Source organism: Daphnia carinata, chromosome 7, assembly GCF_022539665.2.
Source record: "Daphnia carinata strain CSIRO-1 chromosome 7, CSIRO_AGI_Dcar_HiC_V3, whole genome shotgun sequence".
Lineage (NCBI taxonomy): Eukaryota > Metazoa > Arthropoda > Branchiopoda > Diplostraca > Daphniidae > Daphnia > Daphnia carinata.
Genome location: NC_081337.1, coordinates 8,552,430 through 8,569,066, shown reverse-complemented (window position 1 = coordinate 8,569,066; position 16,637 = coordinate 8,552,430). Strand labels below are relative to the sequence as shown.

At 40.6% G+C, this 16,637-nt stretch overlaps 1 protein-coding gene and 1 long non-coding RNA gene across 4 annotated transcripts in view; one reads left to right on the top strand and one right to left on the bottom strand.

The window, feature by feature from the left end:
• The window catches only part of LOC132088187 (uncharacterized), a 51,662-nt gene extending 44,788 nt beyond the window's left edge, over window positions 1–6,874 (bottom strand). For all 3 annotated transcript variants that reach the window (XR_009421485.1, XR_009421483.1, XR_009421484.1), the window contains exon 1: window positions 6,740–6,874. This is a non-coding gene — a long non-coding RNA (uncharacterized LOC132088187). The remainder of the gene's footprint in view (window positions 1–6,739) is intronic.
• On the top strand, window positions 6,263–11,619 carry LOC130703507 (transcription factor Sox-1-like). The gene is made up of 5 exons (XM_057524962.2): window positions 6,263–6,706; window positions 7,639–8,344; window positions 9,694–9,888; window positions 9,993–10,147; window positions 10,276–11,619. Exons 2-5 carry the CDS (start codon window positions 7,663–7,665, stop codon window positions 11,056–11,058), a joined length of 1,815 nt encoding a protein of 604 aa, XP_057380945.1. The 5' UTR covers window positions 6,263–6,706; window positions 7,639–7,662; the 3' UTR covers window positions 11,059–11,619.
• The last annotated feature ends 5,018 nt before the right edge of the window (window positions 11,620–16,637 follow it).

Sequence of the window (16,637 nt, the reverse complement as noted above, 5' to 3'; positions counted from 1 at the left end):
TAAAAGAAAAAAATGGGAATGCAATTGCTTTAAATCGAAAAAGAAGGGAAGATAGGTTTCTAATGACCATTTCTGCTAAACTCTCAGGAGAGATCCAATTGCAAATGTTTTGTGGTAAAGTGTCATTGACAAAAGGCTGAAAATTAAAAAAATTGCCAAAAAAGAAAAAGGTGTTTAACTTCATTTTTTTTTTTTTCCCCAACCAAAATATTTGTCATCCACCCCCTTTCTTTAAAGGCTAATGACTTGGCTTCTCTGTCTAACGTTTTAATGGCAGGAGAAGCAAAAACAAAACAAAAACAAAAAAAAATGTCAAGAAAATTCAATTTGAGATCCAACAAAAAAGCAAATCAAAACTATTGGAGCATCGAATTTCGGACGAATTGACTGACCAAATTCTGGCTCGTAAAATTCAACGATGCGAGAATGATTCACATTAAGCCTATCAATTCTTTTATCACAGTTTTACATCAGTCGTATTCCCCCTATTTTCTTCTCCTATTGTTAAGCCTTTGTACCGTTCATACATTTCAGGGCTATAAATAAGAACGCTGGCATTAAAGGGGAAGGGGGTCTTCATAGGCTAACTACTAGACACTCGTGTCTAGATGTGCAGCCAAGTTTCAAACAGGCGGATTTACGTCCAAGGTGTGCACACAATGGCGATTTAAAGGGAAAAGAAATAGAAAAGAGACACACATATCTATACAGGGCGGGAATAATAACAATAATAAAAAAAAAGGGAACGTTACTATATACAGGGACACAGAGAAAGAAGCTTTGCTGTGTGTGTATGTGTGTGTATATATAAATACACACATCTGTGTGTATGTGTGCAATGCTCCGTTCACAATGAGAACCTCATGGCCGGGAGGAAAAGAGTAGAAAAAAAAAAGAAAAAGGTATTAAACAGAGAGTGAGAGAGGAACTGAAAGCAAAAGGTTTATGGCCAGTTGAGGCTGAATGAGAAAGTAAGGGGGGAGGTTTGGTTGTGTGTGTGTGGAATAAAGCGACTTGTATGCATCGGTCATACACACTGAGGGGAGAGAGAGACAGAGAGAGAAAAAAATAAAAGCTACTCTTTTTTTTCCTCTTCTTTAGAGAGAACAACAACAAGAATAAAAAAAAAAAAGGAGAAAATACATGAGCTGGAACGCAAACTTCTCGAGCTCTCCCTCTCAATCCGTATAGAGGTAAAAATTGACACAAAAGAACCGTAACAAACGATGGTCAATATAATCCAATCCTCGAATCATTCAGTCGTCTCTGTTTACTATTAGCCAGCCCCTACGTACTTTTCTCCGATTCTCTTATACATTTTTTTTTTTTGAAATAAAAAAGATCCCATGCGATATCGGAACACATTGCATGGCCTCATTGATTTTCGTTCTTCATTTCGGATTATTACATGCAGATAAAAATACGTTACGTATTGACGTGCGATATCGGACCATCTCTTCGATGAAAAGCTCCAAATACGCACACGAAATCACGAAAGGGAATTAAGAAAAAAAAAAAGAAAAAAAAAGATGGAAACTGTTGCCGGAACTGTTACCTAGCAGCATCTCCTTTTATTCCACCCTCCTTTTTCATCGGTTCATGTCCGATGCGCAAATAGACACACACACACACACGCACACACACAGAGACATACGGCAAACGCGGTACAAAACTCCCTTATTTCGTTTGTGTTCTGTTGTGTCTTTGTTACACTACACACTATGCTGCACATTATACATTAATCTTATTCGCGCCATTGAATGAAAAACTCTTATAGTCCCTTCAAACCAATTTTTTGTTGTTGCTGTGTTGTTGTCTCTTTTCATCCCCCCAACCCTTCAGGGTATATCAAAGCCATTCTTAGATATTATTATCATTCTCCCCCCCCCCCCCACCCCCTTTTTGCATTGAACGTGGACAACAAACGGGTGTGAATTGGCCCAGGTAACAACAGAGAAAAGAAACGAGAGGACGGGATATGAAGGGAATAGTTGGAGGGGGGGGGGGGACACACACAAACAAAAATATGAAAGAAGAGAGTCCACGCTCTATGTGTGTGTATGTGTGTGTGTGTGTGTGTGTCTGCTTTCCTTCCTTTTACACAACCATTCTTTATTGGCGACAATGGCCAAATCAAATACATCTAATATAAATAGTCTTGTATAGCGAGCAGCTCTATACCTGGCCACGTATCGAAAGCGGGGACGACAAAAAGAAGAAAATGTACATAAATAACACAACAATCCTACGTGTATGTAAGCTCGCTTTTGATTGCTTCGAATAAAGATGATAGAGTGCGTGATGTCCTCCCCAATTCAGAGCCTCGACTGTTTTAAATACGAAAACGGTGTACGTACGACAAAGAGGACCCAATTTCGCTTATTGTTGTTTTTGTTTGTTTTTTGTTTTTTTTGTTGGCTAGTTGGACGTGAATTAAGATTTTCTTTTTAAAAGAAGCAGAAAGGGAAGGCTTTATTAGCCGAGATAATAAAAACAAGAAAAGGAGAAGAAGAAAAAAAATGTTTAAAACTCCTTTAAAAGCTTAACTGACATGTGCTGCTGCTAGCCCATCATTTCTCGTCCACTAATGTCTTGCAGAAGAAGCTAACACATTCAGGTAATAATCCGAGCTGCAAGGACTTTGTGGCCACTCTCTGACCGTCTGTATGCCACGCGGCATGGCAAAAAAAAAAAAAAACTCCCCATCAAATAATATTTCAAAAAAATAATAATAACAATAAAAAAAAATATTTTAAGAATTTCCATTTAGTGGCAACGATCGTCGGAAAAAAAAAAATAGTGTTCATTCGGAGGGTTGATTGAGCGTGTGTGAGCGTGTGTGTGTGTGTGTGTATGTGTATGTGTGTACGCATATTTCTTTTATCGGCCAGTTTCAATCTTTATGAGCCAACCGCTTTGCTTTGCTTTCTTTCCTTCACAAATAAAAATAAAAGGGCCAAATGAAATTCAAGAAAAGAGAAGAAAAGAAAAAAAAAAAAAAAACAAAAAAAAAAAACTCTTAATGATTTTAACGCGGTTTCGATGGCGGATAAGACGCGGGGCTCGCGCGCGCGCGTTCCGCCGACCTGCGCTTGTCAGTGTCCCTACAGACCCCCGTAGAAAAATGTTTTCTCCAGCGCGTTTTCTTAATCTCTCCTCGGAGGATTTGACACCTTTTCTTGTTCATCTGTTTCTTTTCTCCAAGTCCCATTTGTAACTGAAAATAGAAAATACGACAAGAAGACCCCTCCATCTATTTTTTTTTTTTTTTTTTTTTCGCCCCTTTCAAAGTAGAAGCAAAAAGGGGGGGGGGGGACAAAAAGAATAAGTAAATGGACACAACCATATTCCTGCTCTACGTCTTTCATTCGACCTTTTTTTTTTTTTTTTTGTATCTTGGGGTCTATTGTTTCGCACCTGAAGTCATTTCCGTCGAGATTTGTTAAAAATAGGAAAAAGGGAGAATAAGAAAAAGTGAAGCCGGACAGGATGGTCAAGGAAACCCAATCCGCCATCAGCTGCGTACGAGGACACACGCGGAAACGTTCGACGGTAGCCGAGCATATCGTAACCATCCGATTGGCGAATTCAACAACAAAAAAATAGACCAAGAAAAACAAAAGGAAAATATGGGGACAAAATATAACATACGCATGCACATTGCACGAACTGCAATTGCAATTAACCTTGTTCGTATTTATGATTTTCTTCGATGAGGTAAGATGTCACTGGGGACATCTTACCTCGCCTTTCAACGCATCTAAAAAAAAAAAATCTATTACGAAAAGAGGTGAGGGTGAAAGAGGATCAATCTCAAGGATAAACACAAAGGAGATTTAGCAGCAGTCAAAATGTTATTAAAAAAACGCTCGGATCCAAGTGGATCGAGGTCGTTCAAATGGACACACGTCGAGAAATCGTAAATCTCTCTCTACAGGCCACCACCAAAACAAGAGGCAGCAATCAAAATTTTAAAAATAGGCAGAGTTTTCAAAAGAATTTGAAATTGGAGAGACAAATAACAAGACGCAGTTGGTCGGGTCGGCGGAATCTATGGGCGATGTACTCAAAATGAATAAGAAAACAACGCGGACGTTAGCCTACCCTCTACTTATTTCGTGTCCCGAACATTAGACAACTTTTCGTGCGCGCACTTATTTAAATTGAGCGAGCAGGGCGGAGAGACACACACACACACACACACATACGCGGGCATATACACGTCGCATTCAAAACTACAAAGTACAGGGAGTTCTGTTTTACTCTGATTGTGGCTTTAGATACTAACTCATCGATCTGCATGTAAACGTGGCGACACAAAAGAATCCCCCCCCCCCGTTTGAATGAACGAGAACGAAATATACGGCGTGCGTTGTTGTTTTCTGCCGTATTATTCGTTGAAAGTAGAAGAACTTCGTTTCTTTTTTGTTTTCCTCGAGAAAAAAAAATAAAGGAAAGAACAACAACACGTAGGTACATGTGAAAAGTCTCTCTCATTAGCAGCAGGGCGGCCGCGCACGAATCCGCAGCACAACACAAACAGGAGGTTCAAGTAACAAATAAGAAAAAGGAAAAAAGACGGCGGCTTTTTAATTAACTAATGACAAGAGGCAGCCACAACTTCCCTCCTTCGTTTTTCTTAATGTATTTTGCTTTTTTCCCTCTCACTTTGCGTAACCCAACAACCGACTGTGTGTGTGTGTGTGTGTCTTTTTAAACTTGAAACGCCGAATGTCCTCGCCCGCCTGTTCTGTGTTCCTTCGACGCTTTCAAAGTAAAAAAAAAATGTTGGAAAACAAAACAAAAGACAGGAAAAAAGCAACTATTTGGAGCAAAAAAAAGGCGGATCACAAAAGACGTGAAAAAAAAAAATGAAGGGCTTTCCAAAAGAGTTCGAAACCCCTTTCCAATATGATGGGGTTCTTCCCTCCGTCACAGCAATCAGACAAGCTCGTAAACGAATATAATAGACAGGCTTAACATCGCCTAATCTCGTTATACGTTACACCAAACGAAAAAAAAGGGCTATAACTGAATAATATCAATAACAATAAAAAATAAATAAAAATGTTCCAATGGTTAAAAATTATTATTTTTTTTTTACACGGAGGATTTCTTTTGTCGTTCAATATTTCTTAGGGGGGGGGAGGGAGTTGTAATTGCGCGTCGAATAGCCAACTGTTTACGAACGTTAGTGTCAAAGTCAATCGTGCAGAAATATCGAATTTTATTTTTTATTGGGAAAGAGAGAATCGAAATGGAAAGAAATTGTGTGTGACAAACACACACACAAGGCAACAACAGTACGAGCGTATAGTTGTCGCTTCTACCGTATTCCTATTATGTCCAGAGGAATGTCAACTTCCGGCCAACTCTATTCTTCTCTTCCCTTTTTTTTCTACGTTTCATTTTACACACATACACACAGACAATTTCATTCTTCTTTTTTTTTTTTTCACCTATTATACGTCTCTTTAACTGTCGGGGGCCCCTCTCAAAGGCCGAGTGTATACGCAAATAAAATACATTGGAAAAAAGAGAATCCCAGTTGGGGGTTACGACCCTCTGCCCCCCCCCCCCAAAAAAAAAGTCCACAATTTCGCTGGTTGCAGTCTCATTCCTATTTCTACATTCATAGATTTGGAAAAATGGCCGTCCAGCTTTTCATCCGCAAAAAAAAAAAAAAATGTCAATTGAATTGAAAGCTATTAACAGCTCGAAATTTGTGATTACAGATTTTGATTGCAAATCGATTGAATATTCGGTCGTTCCATGATGATTAGTCAACTAGAGCTGTAAAACATTTGCGGATAAATAGGTTTAGACAAGCGAAAAATGCGAGGGCGTTGTGAAAAGAAAGTGGGCGGAGTCAAGTTGTTCCGTCAGAGACCTCCGTTCGCCCGTACGGTACGGGAATGAAGAAAAAACAATTTTTAAAGAAAAAAAAAAAAAAAGGAGTACGGGAAAAAAAAAATGGGGAGAGAGAGTGGGGGAGAAAAAAAAGGGAAATCCATACGAGGCAGCCCTCCTCGAGGACGTCCCTTTCTCTCTCTTTCATCCATCTCGTTCGCTGCAGCTCTATCGTACCAATGCGGATGGTTGTGATTGGACGAGAGGACTTGGTTCTGCGCTGCCGCCCTTTTTTTTCTTCCCTATCGCCCTGCCTCTCTCCTACACCTACACACACACACACGCGACAAGAGCGCTGCTTATAGCTCTTGGTGTATATTAGCCTCAGCGGAAACGGCCATCGCTTTTCCTCGTCCTTTTTCTCTCACTACATCCACAGCAGCCCGTCTGGTGTGTTCGTGTGCCAGCTCGCTCTCCCATTTTTTTGAGTATCTCGTCTCCCCATTTATTTTTGTTTGATTATTTGTGCACTCGCTTCGAGCTCTCTCGCTCTCTCCTCCCCTCCTCTGCCACTACACACGCGAGACACTCGACCAAGGTATCAACGTCAATCTACCCCGCAAATCAAACGAGGTGTCATCGCAAAAGGACATTGTTTCCAAGTGTGGGCCAGCATCATAAAAAAAAAAAACTGTCAGTGAAAAAATTTGCATGTGAAAAAATCGTCCTTTGCGCATCGAAAAAGTGAGTGATCAAGTGGCCTTTTAAAGACAACATCTACCAGCTAAGAATAACCACAACAAGTCGTCGATAAAAAACAACAACAACAACAACAAAAAAAAAAAAAAAAAAAAAGGTAAATAGAAAGAAATTATGCGTATTCACTTACATCTATTCCGGTGGTGTGAGGGGGTCGGGCCGTGTCAGGTCGGATGAAGTTTAAAGGTGTAAGACGAAAATTGAAGAAAACACAGTCGGAGGAATTAACGGCGGCGGCGTCCTGTTTCAAACAAGGCCAAAAAAAAAAAAACGACCTGTGTAAAAAAAACAAAAAAAAAGAAAAAAAGAATGAAATTAAAATCATATGCAAACAGAGAAATGTTCAAATGACAAGACACGTAACAGTTTGAAAACAGAAACACACGATCTTCTCAAAGGAAGAAAAATACATATTTTAAGAAAGGGGTTAGGGAGGAGTATTAACGGATACAGTGTACATGTATGGCTGATTCTAACAACCACGCCTATTCGTGTTGTCTGTCTAAAGTAACGACGCCGACGAACGTCTTTCTTTCTAATTAGCCGGTAGTTGCCGACCTGTTCTCTTCATTTCATCCTTGTTTTTTCTTTCTAAATACAAGCCTGAAAGACACACACCTGGAGGCGCCGGTATATGTAACACGGGCAGCCCGCGTCGCATACAATAGGATTGGACTCTCTCATGTTGTTATTTATACTTATGTGTGTGTGTGTGTGTGCCATTCGACATCCTTGGCTTTTTTTTTTTTTTTTTTTTTTTTTTTTAACTAAAACTGCCTTTTCTTGCGACCACACCATCCGTCACAAATGTAAATACATAACTCTAGTAAAGGGGAAGTTCTAGCTGCGGTTTCTCTTCAACGGCTGTCACACAGTTAAAACGTAATTAAGGATGATCCGTTACGGATGTTTGATTTTTAAAACCCCTCGTCAATTTCTTTTCTCTTGTTAAATTTTCCCCTTTTTTTCTCCAAAACTTCGCGGTTATTTAAACTCAAAATTTAAGCTTTTGTTCTGAACAATTTTTAGGCAGAAAAAACTCAATTAACGGACATGTGCGACGAAGGATCACCGTTTGGTCTGTCTAGCGCCCTAGACCGGTTGAGCGCCATGAATGCTTCCATGTCATCACCAAGCCTGGCTGCCCAGGTGGCGGCCTATCACCACCAACAGCAACAGCAACAACAGCAGCAACAACAGCATCATCACCAACAACAACAACAACATCGTCATCAACAGCAGCAGCAGCAGCACTTGCAGCATCAACAAAGCCAACAGCTTGTGCGCAATCATCACATGATGCAGAGCTCACTGGCGCACCAACACGCAGCCGCCGCCCATCATTTTGCGGCTTTCGGCCCGGTCGGCGTCCATCAGCCGCATCACCACCCGTCAGTCCAGCATCACGTGGGCAACGTTCTCAATTCGGTGCCGTCATCACCGGAATCGTCGCCCTCGAGTTCGCCGATCCCGCATCATCAACAGGGCCAGCCGTTGCGCGATCACTCGATCGGATCGCTGTCCATCAGTTCGGGCTCATCCATGATCCATCAGCAATCGGTGGCCGGTATGACGATGGGCGTCGGCGGCAATAAAACTGGTTGCGGCAACAAGAACAGTGAGGATCACATCAAACGGCCGATGAATGCCTTCATGGTCTGGTCTCGTCTTCAGCGCCGCAAGATCGCACAGGACAATCCAAAAATGCACAACTCGGAAATCTCCAAACGACTTGGTAAGTTCATACCAAACTTAACGCGCAAATTAAATTACATAATATCATCCCTCAACAACAACACAAAGAGAGAGAGAGAGAGAGAGAGAGAGAGAGGACGGGATTGTTGGCAATCAATTCTGCCTTTTCCTTCTCCATAGTCGTGAAAATAAAATTTAAAAAAAAACAAACTCGATTTGAATAAGCCACAAAAGGACAGGCAACTCGGGAAAACTCTTGGGTGCTCGTTTTTGTTGCGTGTGCGAGTGTGTAACCTTTAACGAAAAAAAAAAAAAAGGTCTCCCCGGTTACCCCACCTCCCATACAAAGATAGACTTCTCTTTTTGACAGCAGTCAATTTGAGATAGCTTTTTTTTTTTTTTTTTTTTTTCAATTGAAACCATTTGGGTGGGATTCTTTTTCATTTGTGATTTGATTGTTGGATAAAAAAAAAGAAAGGGAAAGAGGAAAAAGAGAAGCGGTTGGAGTACAAGGGCGACGTTATTTCTGTCAGTGACAGGCTCCAAGTGTTTAAACAAGGCGTCGGGGACAATATGCCTCTTTTTTTTTTTTTTCAAAAACATTTTGTTATTGTAGATTCTCTCTATTTTTGGATTTCATTTTTTTTTTTCCTATTGCATTTGAAGAGACACATTTTTTTTTAAATTTAAAAACCTAATGCGCCATCCTCCCTTTTTTTTTTTGGATTTCTTTTCTTTGCCTGAAAAATGTTGACAAAAGAAGTGGAGGAGTAGGGTTGGTGATATATATTCAGCGGTCGCCTCGTTTCATTATACTGTGCAAACAACAGGCAGCTGTCCGTCTCTCGTAAATCCGAGCCAACCCTCTCTCGTTTCATTCTTTTCGCATTTTCCCGCCGATAATTCGTGAAGCGTCGAATTCATCCATAATCCGCCGGATTGTTACATTTCCATTGTGGGATACGCTCTGTACAGTTAACAACAGAAGAGAAAAAAAAAAAAAAAAAAAAACGATGGGCGGAATAAGGGGGGGGGGGATGATGTCGTATGGAGGGACTTTTTTTTTTTTTTTACATATGCCCATTTATATAATATTATTTTCCTATTGACACACTGTCTGTGGAAGTCCGTCTCTATGCGCTACAGACAACAATGGAGGGTGTATCAATCCCGACGGATCAATCATAAGCAGTACGAGATTGTGTACATTAGACATACCCGTTTTGATTTATTCATACGGACACAATATCCATCAAATAAAAATGACGCCCATCAATGCGGTGTTTTATGAACTCGCTCAATAGCTGAACAGACCAGAACAGAGAAAAAAAAAAAATATTTTGCTTAATAGAGCCGCTTTTTCTTTTCTTCTTCTGATTTAATTTATAGGCGCCGAATGGAAACTGTTGACCGAGGACGAGAAGCGGCCATTTATCGACGAAGCCAAACGACTAAGAGCTCAACATATGAAGGAACATCCCGACTACAAATACCGTCCCCGTCGCAAACCCAAAACTCTTCGCAAGGATGGCTACCCGTATTCGCTACCTTATCCATCTGTTTCCATGGACGCGCTCCGTGCAGGTAAAAAAAAAAAAATGAAGTTGCATTTGAAACAATAAATGAATAAAATAAAAGTGCCTGATAAAATTACAAATATTAAACAAATCGCATTTGTAAATAAATAGGTATGGCCAACCCAATGTCACAAATGAACTCTTACTATCCGGGCGCCGCAGCCGCCTATAGTTCATTGAGCGCAGCTAGTATGGCCGCCGCCGCCGCAGCCGCCGCCGCCCAGCAAAATGCAATCGCTGGTCTGGCCAATCCAAATTCACAACAGGTAAGAAAAAATACAACAGGCCTAGCCAATAGTTTGAAAACTATTTTCCATTTTTAAAAAACCTAAATCAAAAAGACGATTCCTATAAAAAAAAAAATCTAATTGTTTCCTTAAAAAAAAAAAAAAAGGTTGGTTCATCGCTGGATCGCTACTCGGTCGAAGCGGAAAAATATCGCGCTGCTGCCGGTTACATGGCAGGTCATCACAATCTTTACGGACACGGCACAGCACCGGTTGATCCCGTAACGGCCGCCGCCGCTGCAAAGTACCTGGAATCGTCCGGCAAAGGGTTCAACACGAGTGGAAGTAGCACCGACGGTGGCTCTCAAAAGGGCTCCGCTTTCCTGCCGGAATTGAGCGGAGGCAAAGCGAGCGACAGCAGCAACTATCACAACGGCAACAACAACAAGAGCTACTCGGAGAACGGCAGCAATAGCGACAATTCTGCCGCTGCCAAGGCCTACCTAGAAACGGCCAAATTGTACATGGACTCGAAGAATTACGCCGCGGAAGTTCAACGGGCCTATATGGACGCTGCAGCCAAGTCCATCTACGGCGATGGCAAGATCCATGACCAGCACAACAGCAGCAGCAACTCGGAAGGCGGTGGTGCGAGTTCGATGGACGGCTCAGGGACCATCAAGGGCGAACGCTCCGACGGATCATCTCCGACGGGCATCCATTCGTCCAGCTCTCCATTCTCAAACCCGTCGGCTTTGGCCAACTATTACAGTCAAGCGGCCGCGGCGGCCGCTGCCGGCCAGGCTGCCAGTAGTTCCGTGGCCAACGGTGCGGCGGCCGCAGCAGCTCTTTCGGGCATCGTTCCACTGTCGCTGTCCCAATACGCTCCACCCACCGGAACTTACCCATCATCTGGCGAGTACAGACGACCACTGCCTGTTATTTTCTAAAGTAGATCCTTCAATTCTTTTGAAAGTAAAAAGAAAAACAGAGAGATACGATTCCCTACACTTTAGCTGTCGAGATAACTGCGTCGCGTTGATGCGTTACGACATGATTCAGCATTGAAATTTCCTTCTTGTTTGTTGCTTTTTCTTGTTTGACAAAAAAAAAGGAAAGAAAAAGGAAAAGGAAAAAAGAAAAAAAAAAAAATCTTTGCTACAATAGCCTGTAAGTAGAACAGTTTCAATTATTTTGACGGTTGAAGTGTTTTCCCATTAAAACGAGATTCCGAGAAATTATTAGAAGATAATGGGGGAATAGATTCAAAAGGGCGTCTTTAGTTAGAAACCTTGAGGGATACGCCCCCCACATCTGCTTTTCATCCTTCAATCTCTCAAACAAAATACAAAAAAAAAAAAAAGCAAATGACTTCAACACCATTCTAATATCTGTGATTCGTGTCGTAAAGTTTGTCTGCCCCACGCAGAACAAAACAAAATTATATATAAAACAAAAAAAAAAACAAAAAAACAAAACAAATAGAACAAAAAAAAACAACAACAAAATAATGAACTCAAATTTTCATTTAATAAGAATGACAATGTAGTCCTTCCTCCTCCCCCCCGTCCTGCCACTGTGTTTTTTAGAGATCTGGAACGTATTTCACTTGCAACAGGTGACACTCGCCCACCCCAATCACGCTGTATTAACCCTTAAACTCTAATTGGGATTTGTTATTAACCTTAAAAATAAATAAAAAATTTTTTTTTTTGATTCCTTGATTTGACGTTTGCACTTTTATTGTCTTAAAAAAGAATTGTTTCAAATATAAACAACCACGGCTTTGATGTTCCTCACGATATCGTTTTCCCTTGTATTTCGAAGTGAATTTTTGTTTTCCTAATTTAATTAAAAAGAGACGAGTGAAAAAAAAAAAATGAAAAAAAAAAAATGATGGCAAAATGTTCTCTTGATTGTGATTTCCTAATGTTTCGTCTCCCTTACTTATTTTTTGGCTTATTTTTGGTACACTCCTATTCCCACTGTTCCATCGTGTCAGTTGGAAATTCATTTGTTTTCTCACTATTAAACTCGATTGCAATTTCCCGTCTAACTTCGCGTGTTTTTCGTTTCTTTTTGCATTGTTTGTTATTCAATAAAATTCCTTAGACGACAGGAAACCACAAACTATATACACTGGTATGATCGACTCATTTGACTACACCTCCACACCAGCCCTATCAATACGTTGTCTTGCATAGAAATCATCACACACACACACACACACACACACACACACACACACACACACACACACACACACACACACACACACACACACACACACACACAAAAAAAAATCCTCCTCTTTGTTTGTTGATCCTCGTCCTGTTTCATTTTAGTCCTCGTTCGAGATTGTCTTTTTTCTGGCCTCCCTCTCATTTTAATTGAATATTACCTATCGTTGTACAGTTCTCCCTTTTTTTTTTTTAAATAAAAAATCCTAATATTATGTCTCGTTAACGTCAACAGAAAGAAGAAGCTTTTGGTTCTTCCAATGGAAACAAAAAGGAAAAGAACGTGGGAAAAAAAGAAATACACTGTTTAATCGCCATGAAAAGAGTTTAGTCACATTCACACAGACCCCCCCCCCTCTTTTTTTTATTAGCTGTATCGTCAACAACACGATCTTGACGACGTCACCAATGGGGAAAAAAAAAAAACGAACGTCATGTTGGCTGACATTTTAAGAACCTCATTAGGACACAAACTTCTTCTCTTTGCCCTTTTCTTTTTTTCACGACAGCTTACGGCCAACAGCAGCCGCCCATTGACCGAATTGAAAAACGAGACAAGAGATGCATACAACATTCAACGTGTCTTTGTGGACGTTCCAGCCAACCGTCAACCCTACGAAGCGTCATTCAAAATGTAGTTAGGGGCAAAAAATATGAGGGAGAAAAAAAAAGAAAAACAACTTGCGCATAATAGAATCAAAGGTTTTTTTTTTTTTTTTCAAAAAATGAAATCTTGTCCTCTAGTGATTTTGTTTTTCACGAGAACATCTTCAACAACAAAAAAGAGGCTATTACGTCACAGAGTCTAGCGCTAGTGGCAAATTATCTATTCATCTGCGTACTGCGTAACATGCCATCAAAAGAAAAAAAAAAGAAAAGGGGGGGGGGGGGGGACGTGATATCAAGTGGGATCACCATCTTTAAATGCGAAGAATAGCCCCCACCATTTGCGGAGAAATGGTAACATAATGGACCGTATAGTGATGTCAACCCAATCTTCTCGGTTCATTCATCCTTTTCCTTTCTCTTATTTTCACACGAGGGGAAGGAAAAAGAAGACGACTACACTATGATGAAGAATGTCAAAAGCAAAAAGATGGTACACCTCCCTGGCAAAAGCGTCAACACTCTTAACTTCCTTTCCATCGGCCCTGAACCATTGACACTCCGATAACCTCCTGCTCCTGCTCCTCCCCCCCCCCCTCAAAAAAAAAGAGAAGGATAACGGTGTGGTGCTATCCCTATAAGCTACACACACACACAGAGCAAGACACGTTACATACGGTATATGTATATATATATATATATATATATATATATATATGTGTGTGTGTACAGTATAGTGGTGTTTTGTACCCTGTGTGCATATATATCTATCTATTCACTATTCTCTCATTCTTGATGTGTATTCAACGTGTTTAGTTGTCTAGTGTGACGGATCGGCAGCCGTCCGCCACCTACCACATCATGACCCATCGTCAACGGGAAGAGAGGTGGAGTGCCAAGTTCCGGCTACACTCTTTTTCTTCAGTTTAGCCATGGGTGGGCACCTCTCTTCACATAATGCACACGGAAGAGGGCAAAGAAAAATAAAGTGTACTCTACGTACATGCGGCGAAAGAAAGAAAGGGCAAAAAAGAAATGCTTAACCCTTTTTTTCACAGCTGTGTGCTGGTGGAATTGAATAGAAAAAAGAGAGCAAAAAATACGTTTCAAAGAGTACGACCATTCAGGCCTAGTCTATCATGAAAAAAAAAAAAAACTTTTTTCAAACTTTTGTTCAATTTCCTGAATGAGCTTGAACTTTCCTTAGACTATTTGCGTTTTTTTTTTTTTTTTTTTTTTCACCTCCAAACTTTTTTTTTTTTTTTTTTTTTTTTTTTATTTACGTGCTGTTTCAACTCTGCCATTTTAAGTGCCTGGAATATCAAAAAAAAAAAAAAAAAAAAAAAAAAAAAAAAAAGAGCAAAAAATGGTCCAAATGGCCTAAGAAAGTGTGCTACAACATGCGAGACGATCCTAACTGGAAAGAGTTGACGTCGCAAACCGAAGAGGTCGAAAAAAAAAAAAAATTTGTACTTCAAAATGATAATCATAAATCATGAAAATTGAGAGAGGGGAAAAAAAAGGATAGCGAAGCAATTGGGGAAGAAAAAAAAAATGAACGCATCATCAGTCGTCGCTCTCTCTCTGTCTACTGACGCACGAATTTCCGAACGATATCGTAAAAACGAACAATCTCTCTCCGATGCCGACCTACACTAGACTCTCGACAGACATTCCACCGACACCCACCTTCGATTTTTACGACAGCGTTTCGTTCGGAAAACGAAAAATCTCACGCAATAAGGTGATGCCTGATAGTAAAAAAAAAAAAAAAAAAAAAAAAGAAAAATTGTAAGTCAATGGTCACACGGCCGACATGCATCGAGCACCGCCCTGGAGCTCAATATTAAAAAAAAAAAAAAACACTCCCACCATCTGATGGCGAGCCGACATCGACCACAATAGGCGTGACCAACTGCGCAGTAATGAAATGATTCAAAGCCGATTGATAGGCTTGTCTCGTTATCCCCATTTTCCCCTCTTCATCTTTCTTTTCATCCACATCTCTCGCGTCACGTATCAAAAGGTGGACGAAAAAAAAATTGTAACAACCGGCTGTGCGATTTGCGTCATCATCTGACGTAGGGCAGTTAGCAGCGTACTCAAAAGAAACTCGTGGCCCACAAGAGAAAAGTCTTGGAATCATGAGACGTAAATAAATAAGAAACAAACAACCTGCAAAACGGACCCGAGCCGGACGAGACAATCAAAATTGATGGGAGGGTTCGGTAAAGTACGGGTTTGCAAGTGACAAGTAAATGAGGGAGCAATTTTGACACTCCAGTGCTGTTTCGAATATGACGAGATATAAAACCAGGTGGGCTTTTCAGTTCCTTTCTCGTGTGGCATTTAAAAATTCGGCTGCACGTTCAGCGGTCCACCCTCTTGTCAAAATGATGGCAATTTTTTTTTATTTGAGGGGGCAGAGGTGTGCTAGAGAAAAGCACAGTAGGAAAGAGGGCCAAAGACACGGTTACAAAACATAAAAATGACAGTCGGACACGTGGCCGGTTAGTTTGGCTCTAACAAAAGCCAAACAACAGTAGAGGGAAATCACGCAAAGATCCATACAGACACACGCGTGCATTACGACAGCCGGGGAGATAATAAAACCTGGACGCATGTCCTCCCCCGATTATTATTATTTTTTTAAAGAGTTTTTTGCTACATCATCCGAGTGTAGGGTTTAAAAATAGTAAGGAAAAAGAAAGAAGAAAGCGAAACGGTAATGTTTTCGTGAGCCGTGTTCTCTTCTTCACCAGTTTAAATGGACACACGCGCCATGTTTTTATCTTCCATTTTTCATTGGGAGATCCGGGTAATAACAGCGTACTAGGCAGACACAATTAAGTAGAGGCTATTGTCGATCACGGCGTGAATCCACCCAACGTCCATTTTTGAAGAGCCACATTACGATGCACAATTACCGTTTTGTGTTTGCAAAGTACGCCATTAGAAATTTGTGCATCAAAATTTGATTCAACGTCCTTAGATTTTTCTTTCCACAAACAAAAAAAAACAAAAAAAAAAGATGGGATGAAAGAAAAACGCGCAACACGCCAGACACGATCATTCAACAGAAGCCATACGTATAAAAAAAAAAAATGATCCTAAAAATATATTTTCAAAAAAATACTTTCGGCATAACCCCAACACCTGTGATACAACACAACCACGAAAAAGAGTAGGACGATTCGACGGTCATGAATTGCAAAGAAAACGAAAAGACGAGAGAACAAGACCTTCTGCGAACTCTTTGCCAACAAAAGCAAAGAAAGAAAACAAGAATAGGAAAAGAAAAAAAAAAGGAAGCCCTCGTAAATAGATTGGTTTAAAGTTGCCTGTTTTGATGCACGCATCGGCCCATCCAACACTAACTCCGCCAGTCTCACAAAAGGGCAGGGAGCCACTCTTAAACAGGGCGTCGACACCGCACAATGACAACCATTCAACACTATACTCTCATTCTGCCATAACTACAACTATTTTTTTTTTCGCACTCTCTATTCTCCCTCCCATCACCTATGCACGCGCATATATTTTCGCATCTATACACCACAAGCAGCTGCCAAAGTCTTTTTCTTCTTCTTTTTTCCCCCCTTCATTTCAATCGACAACGACAACACAACGAACGAGGACTGTGAATAAAAGGACGTTTCTCTCTCTCTCTCTCTCTCCCCCCC